We start from the raw sequence: 22,287 nt of genomic DNA on the forward strand, positions 1-22,287 counted from the left end.
TCATCTTATACAATGTCAAACCAAGCCACATCAATAATTTCCTTCTTTTTTTCACAATTTAAACGTCTGTTTGAACAGTTATTTCTCACTAAAACAAGCAGATACATATAAAAGATTATTCACGATAGAGAAATAGTTGCTCTCTGAGTTACTGAGCCATATATCTCAGGAGGTTTCATGCTGGCAATGGGAGTATACTGGCTCTTTAGGCTAATCTAATATTATTGAACTGAAATGTATATTTAGTTTCTTAAGAATATAGCAGCCTCTTATCCAGAATTTCAGGTCACGATTGCTGTAGAAGCTGCCTGTAAACAAAAGGTTGCACAATAACACAAATGTGGGAAGATCATGGAATAAATAAATAAGTAAAAAAAATAATGCTAATAAAAACACTGAAGAGTCTAAAAAACACTTCCTTTTTGCCACCTTGATCGTCATTTTTACATGCATTATTAAATTTTGATTGGATTATAATCATGAATGATATTTTACATCTGCAGATTTTAATTACTTTAACAGCCAGGCATCTGAAGAACTTAAGAGTTTTTTCAAATACATATATAAAAATGTAATCTGCATAGATGAACATCTGCCCAGTGACATGATTCTGATAACTAAATTATACACAATGTAAAATTAAGAGCAGTGGACCAAGGACAGAACCCTGTGGAATCTCTGTTTTATCCCTGTTTCTCCAAAACACATTGTTAAAACCTAAGATTTCAAACACTGCAGAGTTTTTTCAGCGAAGTTAAATCTGAAGGAGAATATTCTGATTCAACACGTAAAACACTTTTCTAAGATGCAGAAAAACTGCCCGCACAACACTTTACCAAGTATTTTTTAAATTAAGGTTTGTCTATTTTAAGACACTGTGTCACCGACAAACACACAGCCACACCTCCACCTGCTCAATCTCGCTGCCTACTGCGATCGGAGTGCAGAGCAGCTTCAGAGAGTCCTTTGAAAAAGCATTGAGACGAGTGAGAGGGAGGGAGGGTATAGATGGTGGGCGTGTGTGCATGTGTCTTCTGTGTAAGAGAAAGGGAGAGAGAGAGAGAGAGAGAGAGAGAGAGGGAGGGAGGCGCTGCATCAACCCGGCATACAGCAGCAGCAGCAGCAGGCTGGGCTTAGGGATCTATTGTTCCCTGTTTTATTACTGCCAGACCTCGTTCTCTCTCACTAAGGAACCAAGAGAGAAACAGGGAGGAAGAGGAGAGTGAGAGAAGACCTCAGCCCCCGTTCGCCCGGGATTACTTCTTCTTGGATGCACTGGTGGGGACAAAACAGAAGCAGAAAACACAATTAAGTCCAGCTCTCTACCTCGTGGCCAGGCTTGCTTTTTTCCTCCTGACTGCATTGGGAACTACAGTACTCAGCGTGCCGTGGCCATGGGGCTGGCCAGCAGAGCTGTGGGGACACTGGTGGTCTCGAGTCGGGCACCTCTCCCCTCTCTCTGGAGGTTAGCGCTGCTCTTTCTCTCCATCTGGGAGCTGGATGCACAAACCGCAGTGGAAAATAAACCCCTGTACATCTGGCAAACAGGTACGATCACCTTCTCTACTCTTTCACCCCCTCCCTCCTCGGGTTCTGGGGAAGGAAGGGTCCTAGGGATGCTGAGTTGTTGGATGAATGTCCCATTCACTACTACTCCGGCACTCTTGATGAAATATTAATCTGTAAATGTTTGTGTACATAGCAGGATGCAGGAAAGCTGGGCGAACTTGCTCAAAGTGTTCTTCATGTGGTTTTTGATGGATTTATTTGCATCTATAATGTTGTTCACGTTATATGATTGCATCAAATAATCCTGCTGATGAAGAAAAACTGGTTATTTAAAGCAAAAGTTTCTTTCCTGAGCCTCTTTTCCTGCAGACATGCATGTGGCAGAGGTTGATGCATTGGAGCCATCTTGCTACAGTGTAGTGGGGTAACATATTTACTGCAGTCCCTGAGGTGAACGTCTCTTTACCCCCCAACTGGGGGGTTAGAGGAGCAGTCTGTGCTGGCTATCTTTACGCTGTGCTTCCTCTGTTCTGGACTGAGGCATCTGGGACTCCTTGGCTGCCCTGTACTGCTATTGGACTCATTTATCACAATCTGACATGTGCGCAATTGATGAGAAATAGTGTGTGCACTGTAGCCACATGTGGCTGTTTTCTGAGCGGGGGAAATACTAGCACACTGCAAAAGAGACAGCGAAAACACTCCATCGCATTGCTCCATCATTTAGTGATGATGCAGGTGTTTGACTTGTGAAAGAACGACCCAGATGTGAATGTTGGTGAGTTAAAGCAGCGTGTTGCAAGTACAGTAGCTTTTACAGTGTAGGCAGCTGTGCAGTACGTTACAAGGCTCCCTGTTGTTGCTGTTTTGGGTGGTGCCTCCCGCTGATCGAGAGCTCATTCACTGTGAGAGAGCAGCACATGCTCAGAGGAACACAATACTGAAGCATGGTCCAGCGAGCAGAGTGAAGGAGTGAGAGAAAGCGGGGTGGGGGTGTGTGGTGGTGGTGGTGGGAGGGGGGGGTGGAGAAGAAGTGATGGGAGCAGGACTAGGGGGGATGGACCCATCAGGACAGGAGTGCCCTTTGGATGCAGCTGGAGATCAATGTTCTCTTTCTCTACTGTCTAATCTCTCTCTGTTTCTCTGGATCAATGTACTGGTTTCATTGGGACCCCGCAGCCCCTTCCCACCAGTAGGGGCTGATCAATGGGTATAGTCCTGGCAATGCAGCTCAGCCTGTAAGGGATCAATACTGGCTTTGGGTGGAATCTTATATGTAATCTATACTTGTTAATAATCTGTGTTTATAGTATATGAAATGTGCAGTCAATGTTCATTTCTTAGCAAAAAATTATTTTTTGCTAAGAAATGAACCTGTACTGTACATCATCGGTATTTGTTCTGAATGGTTGATTTATTTGTTTAAAGATATAATTACCAGAAAGAGAAAATTTTAATTTAAGTAAGTTATATCACTTTAACTCCAACAAGCAAATGGTTTTCAGCTCAGTTAAAAGGTGCCCAATGTTGTTACCCATTACCTATCTCCATCTGTGAGGTCAGCACTCCTGATGTTACACTGCGCCAACAAGATTGCTGTTGAGTTTGGCTAGTCTGGTCATTTCCTATCACCACATCTGGACTCATGAAAGAAAGACAATGCTAGCTGGAGTGTTCAGGAACTGCCAGTGACTCGGCAGGTGTTGAAATAACATTCACGAAATAAACGTCCAGTGCAAACGAGAGTTAACATTAGCATCTGTACTGCCTTCCATTTTCAGAAATTATAACCCCGAGGTTGAAAGTTGCAAAGGGATAGGCCACTTGAATTGCTAATGGTTGCCAGTTAACACTGTGTGTCTGACTTATTTTTCCTCAGACTTCTCCAGTTACCGTTTCAATCAATGCCACTCAGAGGCTCAAGGCTTAGATACTGTTTCCACAAACAATTTATATGGTTTTATATTAGTGAACATTTTAGATTTCAATACACAAAGGGGAGAAGAATTCAACTTTAAAGCTATAGAATCAAATGTATTTGATTCTATGGCCTTTATTGAATGGGAAAGTGGTTTCTGTTTCCCTCTTTTCAATCCTATGGAATCACAATTTGGTGGTATTCTGGAGGTATTCTGTGTCAAAACCTGAGTTTATAATAAATATAAAATTTGGACTAGAAATCAAGCAACAACTAATCAATTTCCTGAAAGATTTAATAAAGTATCTAACTCAATTCTAAAATACAAATAGGCCAGATTCTCTGTATGTTCTCTACGGTTGCACCTTCAATGGTGAATTCTTTTCTTCTTCTCACATTTATTTTTGCTTACCAGCTTCATTGTTCACACCCTGTGCAAAGGAATGGAAAGCCTGTGGTATTATGTGCTGTACCTCCCACCGTGTTAAGGCAGGGGAGGAGATTAAGGATAGAGAAACCAGAGCAGATTGGCCAGACAAAGTTAACCTAGATACGATATAGACATGTTTATGTGTGTGTCTCCTCTCGGCTTAAGTGCGTCGGCACTTGGCTCCCCGATGCTAATTTGGCTCACTGACAGGGCTGTGGCAAAGATGTTGAGATGAATGACAACCATTTTTGCTTGTTGTGTTCTTGTCTTTGATGTGACATTTTTGGTGAGGTCCCGCCTTATCGGCGCTCCGATGCTTCCCCACGTGCTTAACACAACAATGCAGGAGGCTTTTTCTGCACATCAGCGCCTTTTGTTTTGGGGGGAAGCAGCAGGAGCAAAGAGGATGTCTATTGAGATCTTGGAAAAGGTATATATAGGGTATTGGGGCCTTGGCTACACCCACACCCAAGAGACTACTGTTCTCAGCAATATGTGCAAGAGTGCCAAGGGAAATTGTACAATTTCACTAACTGCACTGTGGTAATATTAGTTTTTAATCTATTTAATCATCCCCCGTGGACCACTACCGAGGCTGATGTGTAACAAAGCCAAAAAATGCTGAATGAAACAAACAGATGAGTGGTGATGCCACATTACTCCCCTACACTACCTGCATATGTATGGAATTTTGTGGCATTCTGTAATCTGGCACCGAATGTAATGTATTTTGGCAGAGGACTTGCTTATGTTGTCTCAGTGTTTGGAGCACAGAAGCCGCAGACAGAAGGTTGGGGATTAGATTCCTGTTCCGGCATGTTGCTCTCTAGGGTTTCCTACCACAGTCAGCTGGACTGGAGACACCAATTGGGTAGAGATTCAATGTTTGTTCAACTTTGCAGATAACAGATAAATATGTGTTTTTTTACAAGTTCTGTCTTTTTTGGGGGGAGGGGGGGGGGGGGGGGGGAAACTGCCATGGACAGGTAATCTGTGCCAAATGAGTCTTTCGTGAAACGTCTTTACGATGGATCTGCTTTCGGTTGAGTTGAATTCAAGGCCAGTCCAAAGATTGGTCAGACCTATGAATGTGTAAAGTTAAAAAAAAAAAAAAATCACTAGGTAAAATTAGCAAAATTAAAGTAATGCTTGTAATTTACATTTACTCACAACCTCACAGAGCAAAGCTTATTACATGCTAACAATCAGACACGACAACATTACTAAAATGGTCAGGATGACACATGAGCAGTCAGGTGAGACTGCTGTCTGTACAAGCAGCTTATTACAACCCACAGCTATGTTGTTAGGTGACCTTTAGCAGACATAGCAGTAATAACTAGAGCAAAGGAGTAAGGTAGATGACAATGTATACAGAGCTACAGAGTCCGTGTTAGGGGGTGATTGGGTGGGGATGGACAGGCCAACAAAACACTCAACTTTCACTCAGGAGACCTCATTTCCCATGTGAAACTGATTGTCAGTGTCATTTCTTTTATCCTTTATTACTTTTTGGACAAAATTACCTATAGAGACAGCTGTGAAATAGCACAATTGTTTCTGATTTGGCACATCCTGACATATTAAGCAGACTTGACCCACAAAACCAGTGTTCTGAGTGTCTTGTCTTTCATGTGGATATGTCTTGCTGGAGACTTCCTGGTCTGGTGCAGGACAACAATGGCCTCTGCAGAGCTGAACAAACCAGAGCAGTGACTGATGGTAATTAGCTGGGCAGTTCCCCTGTCCAGACCCAGTCAGCTTCAGAAAGAGCCACTGAATGGTGGCTATTTAGGGCTGCATAAACCACACACACACACACACAGAGAAAACAACACACTGTCTCTGCATTGTCCTCATGCAGCGCACAGCTCTGTTCAGGCCTTCCACCGCAGATGCTCGTGTCCATGTGGCGCACAAAAGAAAGAGGAGGCTTCACCTCAAGTCACATGGCTCGCTCTTTGTTCTTCCTCCGATGTCCCCATAGAATAACACCCCCCTACATCACTCCCCACCCCACCCCCACCCGTATCCCTCGGGTGCACACTGCCACTGTCACCCTCTCTCACCATCTCCCTCTCTCAAGGTGACCTTTAACCTCAGAACTAAGAGGGGTCTCGTAAGGGTATCAACGGTGAAAAGGAAGCGGGGGTGGAGGGTGAAATACGGCAGCTTCTCCAGATCAAGTGTCAAGAGCTTAATTCAGCCATTTACACCAGTAAATTTAATAAGCTGTGGGTGAACTGGACATTGACTGACTGAGGTTTACGAAGGTGATGCAGTGATACCAGTACTCTTCTTTTTAAATCTACTTTATTTAAACCATGTTTCCAGAAGCAGCAGGAAGCTGTCTGTGGTAAAAAAAAAAAAAAACAGCTACCTGGTTGTTTTTTTTCAACAAACACATTTTTATAGCAGCACAGTGTTTAATAGCTGTAGTAGCTCTTTAAAGTGTTTCCATTTTCTCAATGCGTAACCTCTTCAGGCAAATAATGACTGTGGCTCTCAGAGACAAAGGCTTAAGTAGTGCACTGTTGTTATTGCACCACAAAACCTCCAGTGTACAGGGTTGAATTAAACAGCTAGACCTACATACCGTACCACTGTTCACATCCTCAGCATCCTACTACCAGTCTGCACTGGTTTTCTTTGGTTTCAGCTGAGGGTTCAGCTCACGGTTTCAATACTTCTTTCAAAACTGCTATTTCAGTGCAGCTTGTAGAATTTCAAAATAGTTGTCATTACAATGAAGTTGCCATTTTTGAGCATTTTCCTAACTCTGGTCAAAACCCATGACTCTTGGATATGTCACTGACTCGCTTGCATTCCTAGATAATGTTGTACAACTTGTAAAAATGATGAAGGTGCACTTTTCACTTTTGACAAAGTGTTTCCCTTCTTCCTATCTTCATGCTGAGCTAGCCTAAACCTACCTGCACCTACCTCGGTACGTGACTCACAGTTATACAGACAGTCTGTCGATCCTCTCATCAAACTTTGAAGGTAAACAAGCCTGTTTCCTACAATGTCTGCCCATGTTGATGGAACTCTGGTGTGTAGCTATATGTGCAGCTTCAAGGGATGAAAACCTCTTTCCTCTTTTTTTTTTGTTTTGTTTTTTTGCTTTTTGGTGCACTGCTGATGCCAAGCAGCCATTTCAATGAAAACATATGGACGTTCACAAGTAATTAAAAGGCATTTGTTGTGTTGAACAGACACTTGAGTGTCAGGTGGGTCTGTGCAGACGGAGCTGGAGGAGTGCTATCAAGGCATCACGGAGGCGGGTGGAATTATTTCTGTTTTCGATGGGATTCATCAAGTGCCAAATTGCAGCCATTATTCTGTGTGGGTTTGAAGAAGCTAAATCCAGCTGTTCAATTCTGCCTGGCGTGTTGCCCCAGGTGGTGTGCATGTGTGTATAAACACTCACACACAGGTGCACGTGCAGCCACCACTCCACTGAACTCAGCGCTGTCTCTTTGTCTCTCTCTCTCAGCTGTATGCTGTCTCTAATCAGCCCTGTAATCCCCATTAACACTAACACACTCTTATTTCTCCTTTCTCTTACTTGACAAGTAAAAAAAAAGAATTTATAATAAGGTAGTTTAAAATCTCAACACCCTGACAAAAGCAGAGTGACAGTGCAGTTCATCCCACATCCACCTCCTTTGCTATTTTATGGTGTTTCTTTTCTTTCTCTCTCACATACAGCCATAGCAACACCCATTCATTTAAACACACATGCACACACACACAGCTATGGGCATTGTGTGTGGCATACCTCATTACTTTCAGTGAGAGGGCTGACAGTGGGGGAGGAGTGTTGCTGTCAGTATGCCACCAGCAGGCAGTGGACACAGGGAGGCTGAGTAATTACATGGGAGTGGAGTTTGTTCGATCCGGGTGCGACTCCACTACATGGCCGCCACCTTGTCTGTTAACTGACAAGAGACCAGTGCAGACAAAATACACACTCAGGTTTGACTGATAAATGGGTTTACAGATGTACAAGGTTGACACCAGCCAATTATTAAGCCCAGCACAGGTCTAAAGAGTGGCTGGCAGCCCCTAGAGGCCACAGTGATCATTATATCAACAATATGAAAGTGTTAGGACCAACAACTCATAGCTAAAAATCATGGGTATTCTTAGAGCTTTTCTAGGTGTGGGGTTAAAACTGTCAAGCTGGTCATGGGGATGGCTCTTGAGGTTTTCAGAAGGGCTAGTAAATTTTCTGATTTTACCTTTATGCCTCATTGTTTGCAGCAAATTTAATGAGACTGTGGCCTTTTTTGAGATACCTTGTCATGGACTGTATTGATCAAAAGAAATATATATTGGCCAAATACACAATATTGGCCTGATTATGACGCTAAAGGAAACGTAGGGGTAGTCAACAAAATCTATGAAAACTAGTTATCATAAAAATCAACATACACTACAAATCTCATGTTAATCTGGTCAGTAGTTGTGGCGACATCTTACTTTGAACAGACCAACTCTTCTGACAGCAGAGAACAAAGCTGTTGATAATATGTTAATTCGATTTGGGACTGACTTGGAAACCACAACCATCCTCCTTGGAAAACACAAAGTACAGCACCATGGCTGGTGGGAACATCTCTGATTAAAAACACTGGAATAATGAAATAACGTAGATGAAATTCAGGGGATCACCAGAGTGATCACAGTATGAATGTCCATTCTACATTTTATGGGAATCCATTTGATACTTGTCAAGACATGGGGCTAGCTGAAAAGCCAGAGGATCATCAAAGTCATCAGGATACTTCCTCTGGGAACCTTGAAAGTCTGCACCAAATTTTGTTCCATCCATCCTGTAGATGCTGAGATATTTCACTGGACATATGAAAAAATGCTTCTGGCACCAAATGAAAAGCCAGGGGATCACTAAAGTGATATGAGTTCCTCTGATGAACCTGCTGATGATGAACGTACCTGACATATTTTATGGCAATCCATGGCAATAGTCATCAAGACTCAAAAACAATAATGTCAACCTCATTGTGGTACAAGAGGAAAAAATCAGGCAATTATCAAAGTCATTAGGATTTATTCTCTTGCAACCATGAATTTCTTGTCCAAAGTGTTATGGTAATCCATCTAACAAATGCGATGCCATCCCTAGAGCCACACAGCTAGTGTGGCAGATAAACCATAGGAGAAGGGAATGATGAAGAAACAACTGTGGTAAACATATCAGTTAGGTCTAATTATGTTTGGAACAAACAAATTTAAACTGTGCCAAAAAGATGACAGGAATATTCCTTTAGGACACACATACACTATGTCTGATAAACCTGCCCAGTATATGGAGCACATCCAATGTGCTGTAGCTGTGCTGGCCCTGCTCATTTTAGTCAACAACTATGGAAATGTTTCCACTGATCAAATGGTTGAACTCAGACTGCATAATGATTAGAATTATCCCCAATCCAAGTAATATCGTCTGTAGGTCCAGCTTGGCTGTATATTTCCTTGATTTTCAGTCTATAATCACTATAATTAGTCTTCAGGGTCATTAGTCTCCAAACCTAATCAGATCTATCATGTATTAAAACCCATATATCACAGTGTCTTCATGACATGAAATGACTGCTCACTAACAGACCTAGTTATAAAAAGCCAGTGAGCTAAGAATGGAGACATATGGAGCAAGCGGTGATGTTGACTGCCAAGCAAGTGTTTGTGTGTGGGCACAGCCTTTGATCCAGAACAATACCGGTCCAACTAACCACATTATAGTGATTAGCACTGTCTTTCTACACTCAGATAAACCATTGTTTTCCCCTGGCTAACTTATGCTCCCCATGTGGCTTGGTTAGCCCTGGGAAACGTGCCGGAGGATTGGCCTAAGCAGCATTAAGAGATTTTCATCAACCTGCTTCTTCTTCTCTATGCCAGCCTCTATTAGCACTCACCTCCAGCTAACCCTCAACTGACACACAAGCTAAAAACCCAGCCACCATTCCTTACCTTCAGATAGTAGACACGGACATGAGAATCACAGGTATCTAATGACCTTCCATATACTGTAATAACCAATGTAGACCAATAGTAATTATAACAATTACGTTAAATCCAAAGCCTAAAACTGTGTTTACACCAGGGCTGTATTTGGCAATGGCAACACTGAGGTCATCACCTCTGTAACGTTCCAGTAATCTAAGAGCTTTAGCGACTTGGAGGGAGTTCACATTTTACAATTAATTACTTAGCGGTGGTGGTTATTCTGCAGGCAGAGTCCTTTATGTTTAGACTTTGGTTTAACTACTTTGGACCAACAAGCATAAATAAATAAAAAACTAGGGCTATCATTTTCTGTGCCTATACAACACTTACTAAGGTTAATACAAACATGTCCCTTTTTTCTTTGAACAAAATTCATCAATACCATATAATAGAAATATGCTGTATATACATGGATATCAACCTCATTATTTCTAAGATCCTGGCTACAGCTCTGGTTCAGATGGAATTCAAGGCAAAAATTTAGAGGTGAACTAACTGGATACAAACTCAAGTGATCAGCAATCACTGACCAGTGCATATGCTGCTGGATAGAGCTATGGACTTCTTATAGTTTGAAGTGATTAAACACAGAGCACTCAGCAGCCATATCTTCCCAAATGAATTTTCCCATTCAGAACATGTCTTAAACCAAAACCAAACTTCAACTCAGTGTTTTAAAACCTGGATCTTAGCTTCACAGTTCTGTCAATTATTCTTATTGGTTAAAATAATGTTTATCAGCTTAACTGCAGGTATTTAAAACTACTAAAGTGTAGCAATTTTACAAAGAGTAGAACTGACTTTTCAGGTGTGTTCACTCGTGTTTAGATTTAGATTCATTAAGATGTGATATGGCTGTTTTCTGATCTGCTACCTCTGGTGGAAGTTTGGTAAAGTTTCTGAAGCTAAAAGTACTTTATTAAATTACTAGGCCCACCTTGCCAAAGCTAAGGCAGGCTGATACAGCAGTCCTGGAATAAATCCTCCGTCATGAAGGTTAAAATGTTCAGTTTTTATTGGAATTGTTTCAGAGAGGTATGGATTCAACTGTAAGATAATTCTGATGTCGCAGGGTTTACTGCAGGACTGTTGCATTAGACTGCATTAGTTTTAGGTAGGTGTTCCTAACAAACTGCTATGGTTAAAAGAAACTGATGTTGGCTACCGGTAGAAGACAAGAACAGTGATCTCTGGTGTCAGAGTTACACACTTTCTATATCCAACCATACACCCAAAGAGTACAGAGAGGAAAAAGCTGTACAAGCCAATTGTGGATTTCACTTTTAAGTTTCCATGAGCTTCCTCTTGTGTGCAGAGAAGTGTCTAACACCATAATTACATTTACGTTAATAGGGGAAAGGATCTGGTAATGGGGCTCAGGCACATAATGGTTTTAATGATGGAATCATGCAATAGCAGGCCCATCAGACTTAGGCAAGTTAGTGTTACTCTGAATAGCATCTCTACACTATGAGACTGTGCTGTCAGAACATCAGTGACACACACACACACACACACAGTGATATAGTGGATAGAACTATTTTAGTTCTGTGTGATGTGTGTGTGTGTGTGTGTGATGTGTTATAAATAGCCAAGGAGCTGACATAAGGAGAGATTCACCTCTGGCAGTCAAAACCGTGCAGCAAGACAAATAAGATGAAGTACACATACCCACACACACACACACACACACACACACACACACACACAAAGAGCGTGGGAGAGAAACAAAACAAACTCATAATGATTTTGATGCCCACAGTAACGAACAAAAGATCCCATTTACTTAATGAAGAAATCTAAAATGCACCCATTTAGTGGGAAAAACATGTTTTATCCTGCCAACAACTAAGATACAGAGAGAGGAAATATGTTTCTAATATTGTATTGATTCCTAAGGCCATGTATGAAATATCTGACTGTGCCAATAAAGACTTTGCCTGGCCGTGTTAGTCTGTCCAATGGTCCCGACAACAGTGTCTTAAGAACGTGGTATGGACATACTCGGTCAACCTGATCACCTGTTCAGCTCATTCATACTCCCCAGAGGATGGTTCCTAATGATTATGCATGGCACTACTTTTAGATGGATTTTGGCTGGTCTGAATGATATAAAATTTGGTACAGACATCAGGTGAAAATTTCACCTTAACGCATAACTAGTCCCAAAAACTGGATTACCATGAAATTTGGAATTCAATCTAATACATAAATAACTACATAAAGCTGTATTTCGGTGAAACATGGGTAAACTAGAAGGTTAAAATGCTCTCAAAAATCCATTTTGATCATAATGAGACATTTCAGAAACACCTGGATATTCACTGTCCACAGAGGATGAGTCTCTATGATGACTGTTAAGATAAGAGCACCATCCGGTCAAAATTTCTACTTGTACACACACATCTGTACAAGTCAGTTGTACAGATTGGCGTAAAGTTTGTTGTGCACATTCATGCTTCCCAGAGGATGAACCCTTTCTGTTTTGGTCACTTTCATCGCTCCATCCAGTTTCATATTGCACATTCTTTACATTCTTCAATATGAGAAAAACTTTTAGCACCATGTATTACTCGTATAACACCTTGGTATCAGTATGTTACTTGTAATACCCAGCCCTTTGGTAATATGGTATGTCATTAATACTGTATTTCAGCCTCTAAGGGGGGTTTAGACTTTGGTCTTGTTGTGAATTGAATTAAATTAAACTTAATTCAGATGAGAGTGAGAAGCAGATGGAGCAATACAAAATCTGAAATATTCATTCTCTATACCAGCAAATGCCATAGAAACTCCCTTAAATAGCAGCACTTTAACTGCAGTCATCACTGTATTATTCATCAAGTCTTAGAGGCAGCGGGTCCCTGGAAGACACAAACACAGTTACACCAGTCTTCCTCGGCCTAATGAGGCCCTGAGGAGGCCACTGAAGTCAAAACACAACCAGAGCCCAGCAAGTGAGCTGTCTGTTTCATGGTCGAAAAAGACACACTCACCCTTCAACAAATCATCCTCCTGTAGTAAAACTAAAAGGAAGCAGTGCACGCTGCCTCATGAATGAGAGGTTCAATTCAAGTACCAGGTCATCATATAAAATATTATCTGGCTCTTTGTCACAGCAGTGCCACTCTACATCTTTCCATATCTCGTTTAATCTCACCAGTTACTGATAGCCCATTAAATCAGTTAATAGAGATAAAGGGATGTCGAGTAGATAAATTGACTGATCACAAGTGGATGAGAATAATGAGAATCTTAGTGGGTAAACTAGGCCAGGACCACATTTATCCACACACTGACTGCAAAGTTTTTCATTTGGACTGAAATGTAAGCACCTTTCTCTGATTAACATGGCCTGAAACAAGCTGAAACAAACTGATTTACATATGTATTAAAAAACAAACAAACTGCTGAGCACAGAACCAGCACGTGGGGGGGCCAAGAGGGCAAACAGGCACCACATAGGCAAACCTATGACCCCACACTCCCCATAACCGAACAAAAGCAATCGCATGACGCTGCACATACCCCCACCAACGACCACACAACCCTCCAAGGACCATCTGTCATTTTAGTGAACTCACGAAAGACAAAAGATAAAAGACAGGGAGGAGGAGCATTAGCCAGCAGACACGCGAACAGCACAGACTATCGATGGACACATTTTAATGAACTAATAATATATTCACTTTTTTCCATCCAAACGTGATTATGATACTAGTTATTAAGTTTTTCTTTAATGTTTTTATTGCTCATTGATGTAGGGACAACCATGTACAAACAGATGACTATTAAACCATATCACTTCTTGTTAAATAGTGCCATGTCTGTCTGAGAGGTGATATGGGTTTCAAGTTTATTGGGGAAGGGGTATGTGGGGAGGCTTCTTTTCTACTTTTGGAGACTCTAGGAACCAAAAGTAAGCATGCATTCTGGGAGTTCAGCGCTCTAGAGGGGTAATAGGGTACTGTGAGCTCTTTAAGATAAGATGGTTCCTGACTATTAACGGCTTTGTAGTTGAGGAAGAGGACAATGGCAGGACAATGCCATTTAAGGTAACAATATGTAAGGATGCCAGGTTAGGGATGACGTGGTAATTGAGGTTCTGGGCAGAAGCACTGGTTTAATGTGGGGGTGCTAAACAGTAGGATCTCAATCTTGTCCTCATATAACAAGAAGGAACTTGTGAGCCAAGCACTCTTTAATATTTTGGAGACAGTTTTGTAATCGAGTTACATCAGCCCAGTTTTGGAAATCGCAGAGGAGGTAGAGCTGAGTATCGTCTGTGTAGCAGTGAAAAGAAATATGACGAGTTTGGATGATTCTTCCCTCCAGGCACATGCAAAGACAGAGAAGACGTGGACCTAAAATCGAACCCTGCAGAACCCCATTTGAAATATTTGCAGGTGCCGAGGATGAACTGCCAATGGAAACAGAGCCTGTGTTCTGTGCCTGTCACGTTGATAATCTGGCAAGTCTCATATGATTTAGCTTATGAGTGTGACAGTCCCTGGCAGCCTCTTGTCGTCTATGTTTTCTTCTGTTTTCACTGCATTTCCATCGAAAAACATTGTGCCACTACCAGAAATATAACATTTAAACGTGTAAGATCAAAGTAAACTGGATCCACATCTGCATCAGATGGTGTGGATTAGAGATTTTAGCGCAACCTGGCTGTCAGGAATGGATTAGCTTCACATTACTCCTCCATATTGCTCTGGCAAGTTGAATACTAATGCTTGAATGATTTAAACTCTGCTGTCTGAATTATCAGTACAATCAAAGAGTAACTAGCTTCACTCGTTTCCTGAAAAAACCCCAGAGGCACAGGGATGTCAAACTCTGCTGCCATGCTGCTTAGAGGCTGAGCATTGTAGAAAGATACTAACACACACTAACACATTAAGATGTCAAAGACACCAGATTTTTGGAGAGAGACAATGTATCTCAAGAGAGTTCCTGGTAGTTGAAGGTTGAATTAGAAGAAAAGTAAAGTTGGATGCAGCCAAAAGGAAATTATGATGGAAAACCATCAGGTATGGCCATTTGAAACAGCTATTAACACTTTTACCTTTACTTGAAATAGGCTGAAGTATTAACACTATGGAAAGCGATGCAGAAAGCTGAACCTTCCATCCACATGCTGTGAGCAAAAAAGCATTTTTTTGGTCGTTAAGGACAAACTGCCTGAAATCTTCAGTGTGACATCATCAAACTGCAGCTGCGGTTACATTTCCAAACCAGGAGGAGCTCAATTTTAACTTTTCATTTTTAAGTTAAGTTGAAGTTTTCGTGTTATACTTTTGACATAACTTTCCATATACTGTACAGTGTACATGACTGAACTGTATTTAGCAGAATGAATGAGCGTGACCAGGCTCATCAAGTCTTACAATTGGGTCGAATCACATAATATGACATGAAATAAGCACAGCGGTCGATCGGGAATGGTCAGGGAGCTCTGCGGGGAGCTGCAGTGCACTGTGGGTCAGACAGTGCCTCTGACTTTGATTTATGGACAGAGCTGTTTCCTGACCGTGGTGATTTGATTACAGTCGGCATCCTACTGCTACACAAGTAAGAAACTAGCAAGGACCTTGCAAACAGGAGTTTATGTCTAATAATAAACACTCCTTGGTGCATTGTGCAGAGAATGCACAAGGCATATTGTAATGTATGCAGAGTGAAACAGAAAATGAAGCTATCACAACTTCATCTATAAAGGGGCATGAACAGGAGCAATATGTGCAGAATGAAAATTGAGCAGTGTTGATATCGTTGGGGAGAAAAAAAAAAAGCTGCAGGGAAAATGAGTTTTTTTCTTTGTTATTCCTGTCTCCTGTTAGAAGTGAGATTAAACAGCTTGAAAGTTGCTGTCACTTCATCACGTGCAAATGCTCACGTACTTCCAAAAAAAGAACACGACGTTTCAGTTTATAATGAGGTGAGGTACAAGACGGTTAGCGATTTATAGTGATGCCCAATTGTTACAATCAACCATAACATATGTTCTGGCCTTTAGTAAAGTGTTGTTCCACTGCAGTCCTCCAGAGCAGCTTCAGTGCTTCTTGTCTCAGTTGGAGCTCTGCTGGACGGATGAACAGCATCATTTGGTGTTTTGATGATTGTGGTGGAGTGCTGTGTAAGACATCGGTCCAAAATCTTCCATGCTGAGTTGGGTCGAGCGACTGTGAAATAGCACATATGGAGTGTTGAAATAGCTGGTTGTTCCTCCATGTGTTTGTACACACTTCCTCCGTGACCTAAATTGGTTCATGACCTACAAATTGTCGTCTGGGCCCTTGCAGAGAACAGCATTATTTCTTCAGTAGTGGATGAGCTGCCAGGGTTGCTGCTACTGTACTTCTTCGTCTTCTGTTTGCAATCCTTTACTTAAAGTGACCATTACAGGTGTTCACGTCCGCTGAGACTTGACCGAGCTCCTTCAGAGCCCGTAGAAAGAGATGTAAGTGAAAAGAAGAAAAACTTTGTGGAAGACGAGGATGGTTTCATTCGTGTCATTTTTCATCTGCAGGTGTCTGTCTACAGGGCCAGGAGCTATGTGAATTACAGGCACTGGTCAATTCATCATACTTACGGCAGTCACTGAGCTGTACTCCCTGGAGGAATACTCCTTCAAATCATCCTCCTCTTTTTTTTTTCCTCCCACAATGCACCATTACCCACAACCCACCAGATGCTCTCTGCCACCTCTGGCTCATCAAGTTCATTCAGTATGGGACTCACCGGCTGAAAGCTGAGTGTGGACCTGTTGGCCTCGTAACCGTGTTGTCAGCAAATACAAAGCAACAATGAGCTGCTTGGTTTGTTGGATCTGTGCTTTCTGTTGTTCAATATGCAACGGATTTCTACTGTTTCTGCTGCTGATGTAAAAGATGGGTGCTAAAGGTTGCTCACTGTTGACCTTGTAAATAGTTCTCAGAGTCAGAGTCAGGGTCATATCAGCATACAATAAAAAAAAAAAGGTAAATCTTCTTATAACCACACATCTCTGCTTGGGGAAATGAATTTCATTCTACTGTTTGAGTGATGAGATTACTCGTGTACAAAAATGACTCTCTGGCTTAATGCTAAAGCTCACGGACCAGGAAAAGTCTGGGGAGCAAGAAAGTGCTTTAGGGAATCTACTCTTTGCATTTTGATATTTCCTGCATGTTTGAGATATTTTGATAACCACTTTCTCACCAATAACAGACCACAAGGCCACTGCTACAACGGTAAACTTATAGGATTATTATGCTAATGGAAATGCTAATGCATCTAACACTGTCAGTCTCCAGTTGTGTGCTGCATGTGTATAAAGGCAACTCGGAACAACATCTGGAGAATCAGGTCCAGACATTGTCCAGAGTACATATGTGTAAAAAAAAATCTAGATAAGACTAGATAATACACATTTCTGCTCCTTGTTTACGAGCTTTTCTGGTCTGCTTCAGAGCTCTGATGAAAGGTGTACAGTCATTTGAATTACTCATAAACTCGCAGCCTATTTGCAAATAGTCTGCAATCCTTGCCAGAGTAGATATTTTTAGGATGGTTCTCATTTCATCTTGTTTAACCCATTTTCTCATCCCTGCTGTTTCTCCTCAGTGTGTGTGTGTGGAGCTCACGCCGACTCTGGCTGTGGAGCTTAGGCTCTCTCTGTTTGGCTGTCCTGATTACATGTCACAATGCATTTGGGAGATGTGACGTTTGTTATGGCTCAGTGTATAAGGGCTAACATTAACATTCACAGGCATATATAGTGAAAGGCTAAATACCAGTGTCTCTACACTCTCTACAATCAGCATCATGTTTTTGCATACATGGAATCTGACTCCTGTTTCTAATGGCTCTCAATGAATGAATATGCAGCAAGAACAAGGGCAGCACAGATAAATAAATCAGCATAAACAAATGACAATTCTGTACAAGCCAGTTGGTGAAATAAAAATTTGAAAAGATACACACATGCCTCACCTGCTGCTTCCTGTCTGTCGGGACGTTGGTGATCCACTGAGAGGCGGAGGTGGGGAACAGAGAGCTGGGTGAGTTTGGAGAGGACGTTTTCTTGGGATGATGGTGTTGGAGTCTGCAAACAGGATGTTTGCACATGTCCCATGGGGAGTCAAGGTGTTGCAGGATGTGGTGCAGTCCCATGTTGACTGCATCCTGTGATGTCCTTGAGGTGGGTCAGCATCAGTCCCTTCATGACCGCAGATGTCAGGGCGATGGGCCTGTAGTCACTGATTCCTGTGATAGAGGGTTTCTTGGGGACCGCGATGACTGTGGAGTGTTAGAGGTGGGCTGCCTGTTAGTCAGCTCAGCCTCTCAGACAGGAGGGTGACACACCCTCTGGGTCTGTTGCCCTCCTGATCTTCTGTCTCAGAAGCTGCTTTCACACATGCACTGCAACCCTGAACTTTTCCAGACATCACCCAGAGGAACCCTGTGTGAGAACGTAAATGTCTGAATCAGTTGAGCTGAACATTAAACGGACTTTACCCTGCCAGCTCCCTGGTACAAAGGCTGTGCAGTGTCTGACTGAGATGTTGTGTGAACTGAGTCGGTCACTGTTTGCTGAACTCACAGTAAGTGGGCGGGTTGATGATGTTTCTGTCCTGACCAGAGCATCAGGTCCGGGCATTGTCCAGAGTTCATATGTGAAAACGATGAGATGATTTTAGGCGGTACAGTTGGTTGTGTGATGTCTGAGATGGAGCAGGTGAATGGTGTGAACAATAAATAATAAGGAGGGAGTCTGGATGTTTATGCTCCATGCTGGTTATCTGGTCAGCTGAGTGTTGTAACGCCTCTGGACTGTCCTCACTCTGTGTGCAATACTTCTGGTATGTTTACGAAGTTAAACAGCCAGCCAAACTCGAGTTCCACGAGCCAGCAGTTGAGCGTCCTGCTCCTTTATTAACAATCTTTAAATACATCAGGTGAAAGTTGAAGGTGAAACTGAAAAAGAAACAAAGAAAGCTTCAGTAGACCATTCCAATGAAGCTTAGTTAGCGCTAACTATAGCGCTACGTTACCCTACATTTACATATGAATGTAGCAAATTAGCATTTCAATGCCCACGAATGGCTAGTCGTTAGCCGCTAATTCGCGCTCCGTTTTAACGTGTACGTTTACAGAAAAAAGTCACTCTACTCTACTTTATCATGTTCACACATATTCGATAATAAACACACTTACAGCCATGCTTTCTGTCGACAAAAGAAAAATGTAGGACACCGGAATATACACCTTGATGCTAAACGTTCCGTGCACAGAGATCTTTCATATCCCATAATGCATTTCGTATAACTTCTGCTTTTTCAAAATAAAAGCCCAAATTCAACTACATGTAAAAATAACATCCATGGAAAAAACTTTAACTACCATTCTGAATATTTGCCCTGTGAATTTATAATAAAACAACCTCTATCATAACATGAACTAGAGGGCAGAATAGCCTCACTAACACAAGCCTGAGATGTAAATAGGAAAAAAGAGGAAAACTCCCTCAGAGAACAAAAAGATCTGCAGCCCACATTTTCCTTAAAGCCCTACACCAACTTTCATGTATGTAAAGGCAGATTCCACCTCCCCTCTTTTTCCCCAGTTGCTCCTTTTGCAGACAGAGATGAAAACCATGCTGCTGTAATGAAGGTGGATTCACAAGCACGAGGCAGCTGAGGGCCAGAGGTCATCGTGTTTTTGAAAAATGGAGTCTTCATCTTGGAGCAAATATTACTTCTGATATGTACCAGATCATTTTCACCTCATATATGACCACTTGTTATCTCACGACTGACATGTTAAACAGATACAATGTCTGTGAACGTTTTAGTGATACGTTCAGGACAAACTTTGCAACACATTTCCTATAAAATGCATTAGCTGTGGAGGTTTAGTTGTATGGAAATGTAATTTATAAGGCTGGAAAAAAAAACTTGATCCTCCTTTCTGGTGGCACAGATGCTGACAGCTCTGACAAAGCTGCACTTCACAAGGTGGGTGTATTAGCAATATCCACAAACTCCACGTATTACTGGGCGTCTTCTTTTTATATTTTCACTCCAGCCTCACAGTGCTCATGTGGCTGTGTTCCTGCTCCGTCTCAGCCTGTCTGTTCATGTTCCAGAGCCAGTGTTTTGCCTGCACACTCTGCCAGGCCTCCCTGTCTATTTAACTTCACCGCACTGTGTTGGATCTCTGAGGTGTTTGTGTGTCTGGAGTGACATTCCCCAGTGTGTCTGTTTCGCACCATTGGCCAGCAAAATAAAATGGTCTTGCATACTGCACTGACATGTTGACAACTACACAACTACAAATGTCTCACATTCTCCACACACATTACCAGACGTTTGCGTCCGTCTTCTCTCTCTCTCTAACACGCACATACATTCGTATCATTAATGCTATGTTTGTGTGGACTGCTGGAGTCAGTGTGGCCCTTCATAACCTCTCCGCTACACAAAATTATTCTTTCCACTTCATCATTTACTGCCGGTGCGTTATACAAAATGTCACAGGCCGACAAGTGTGCTCCACCTCCTCAGTGGCTGTAATTTGCTCGCCACTTGAGGGGCTAATGGCAAGCAAACATTACAGCTGGAATTTGGTAAGTGTTGGCGTGTGGCTTGCGCTAAACAAAAAGGGCAACAGTCCGTGCTGGAGTGTTTCTCGGCTGAACGAAACAGTCATCAGATAACGTTCAGATAGGAAGAGTGTTTTTTTTTTCATTATGCTGCTCAAACTGTTACCTTTCTTTCGACAGGCTGTTTGCAGCTTTAGATGACTGCTATAAAACCACAGTGCATTTAATCGGGCTGTTCTCCACATAGTTAACACACACACACACAGAGCAGCGCTGCAAGAAGGGGAAGTAAATGGGGTTGATAGTTGCCCCAGCTGCAACCAAAAAATTCCAATCCAAATGTTTATGTTTTCATAAGATTCTTTAGACGTAACTTGCTGTTGTCACCATCAACAGACTGTAGACATTAATAACTCTAATCTTTCTTTTTTTTAATCATAAGGGCAGGCTGCTTCATATCCAGATAAGCAGCGCTGCAACTAGTAATTATACATGAATGGGCAGTATGTGTCCACAGCACAGTGTCAGTGACTCTTGGCTTATTGTTTCTAATTGGTTCCTAAGTAGTGACTGACTGATATTAGATTACATGGGCCAAAAGTTTTTTTTTTTTTTATCAGGGTGAAGAAGCCTGTGAAACAGCACGTTCACCATGATGCTTACCTGATGTGTCTTTTACAGTAAAAACGTATCAAATAACATTGTGAAAATAAAGTGACAGTGTGAAAGGGGTCAGTCACTTCCACCTCAGCTCTATAAAGCCTTGAAGTGAGTCTCTGCTCATTGTGTAGCTGTCTGCCCCTTATCTTTACTGTTTTGGTTCACCTCCGCCGCTCTCGTATCGTCGCTCTCAGCAGCAGCAGCAGCAGTAGGCAGCTGTTTTTAGAGGAAAAATCCATAAAAGCCCCGTGTGCACGACCTGCTCAGAACCAAACAGCAGACAGATACAACTGGAGACAAGCTGGTGAACGCTGTTGAGCATGTAGCCGCCTGAGTGTGGACCCCCACACCCAAAAGCTAAAAAGAGACCGGGCAATCTGTGTCTTTTACAGTCAGCAACACACACCAGCACCCACTGGTTTTTCCTGTGTAAGCGTTTTCTATGCACACTGGCAGCATCAGGTATTTATGGAAAAAACCATTTCAGAAATAAAATAATTATTCAAAGCAACTAATTATGCTTCAGGCATTCAATCAAATATTGTATTGAAAAGGTGGATTTTGAAGGAAAACAAATGGAGCAGTGTCAGAGGACATTTTGCAGATTTGCAGACATGTTCATTATAAACATTTCCTCATTAAGTTTATAAAACGCATACTGGTAATTCAGGTGGCATTACATTACTGTCAAGATCAGAGAGTAAAGAAGCCGACAGGAGTCAGTAAAGCAGCACACAGTGACACAGCACAGGGCAACTGGACATTAACCTTCAGGTGCTGTCACTGCATGGTCACTGGGCAGTTTGTTGGAGCGTGTCCTGCCTGTCGGAGCAGCTGTCCAAACACTGCTGTGGTTATCTCTATCTTTATCCATCTATATCTGTCTGTGGGACACAGACAGATAACTCCAGAGAGAGAGAGAGAGAGAAGGTCAGGAAAAAAAAATTATGGCCGATGTGTTACATCAGTATCAGCTTCAGAAATTACACGTCAAATAAACGAATGCACTGAATCTGATCACATCTGACCACTGAGTTGATTTACATTTTTTTTTTTAAGTTAAGTGAGTTTCCAGCTCTTCAGACACACTAAAACGTGTGTCTATTTAGAAAAGCAAAAGAAGGATGTTTGGTATTAAAACAGGTT

At 42.0% G+C, this 22,287-nt stretch overlaps 1 protein-coding gene across 1 annotated transcript in view; it reads left to right on the forward strand.

Annotated features, from left to right (window-relative positions):
• The first annotated feature begins 1,309 nt into the window (after positions 1-1,309).
• thsd7aa (thrombospondin, type I, domain containing 7Aa) overlaps positions 1,310-22,287 on the forward strand; it is a 107,236-nt gene continuing 86,258 nt past the window's right edge. The window contains exon 1 of the mRNA XM_041053389.1: positions 1,310-1,548. Coding sequence (XP_040909323.1) covers positions 1,395-1,548 — 154 coding nt within the window. The 5' untranslated portion in view covers positions 1,310-1,394. The remainder of the gene's footprint in view (positions 1,549-22,287) is intronic.

The sequence above is a fragment of the Toxotes jaculatrix genome, chromosome 13 (genome assembly GCF_017976425.1).
Source record: "Toxotes jaculatrix isolate fToxJac2 chromosome 13, fToxJac2.pri, whole genome shotgun sequence".
NCBI classification, from domain to species: domain Eukaryota; kingdom Metazoa; phylum Chordata; class Actinopteri; family Toxotidae; genus Toxotes; species Toxotes jaculatrix.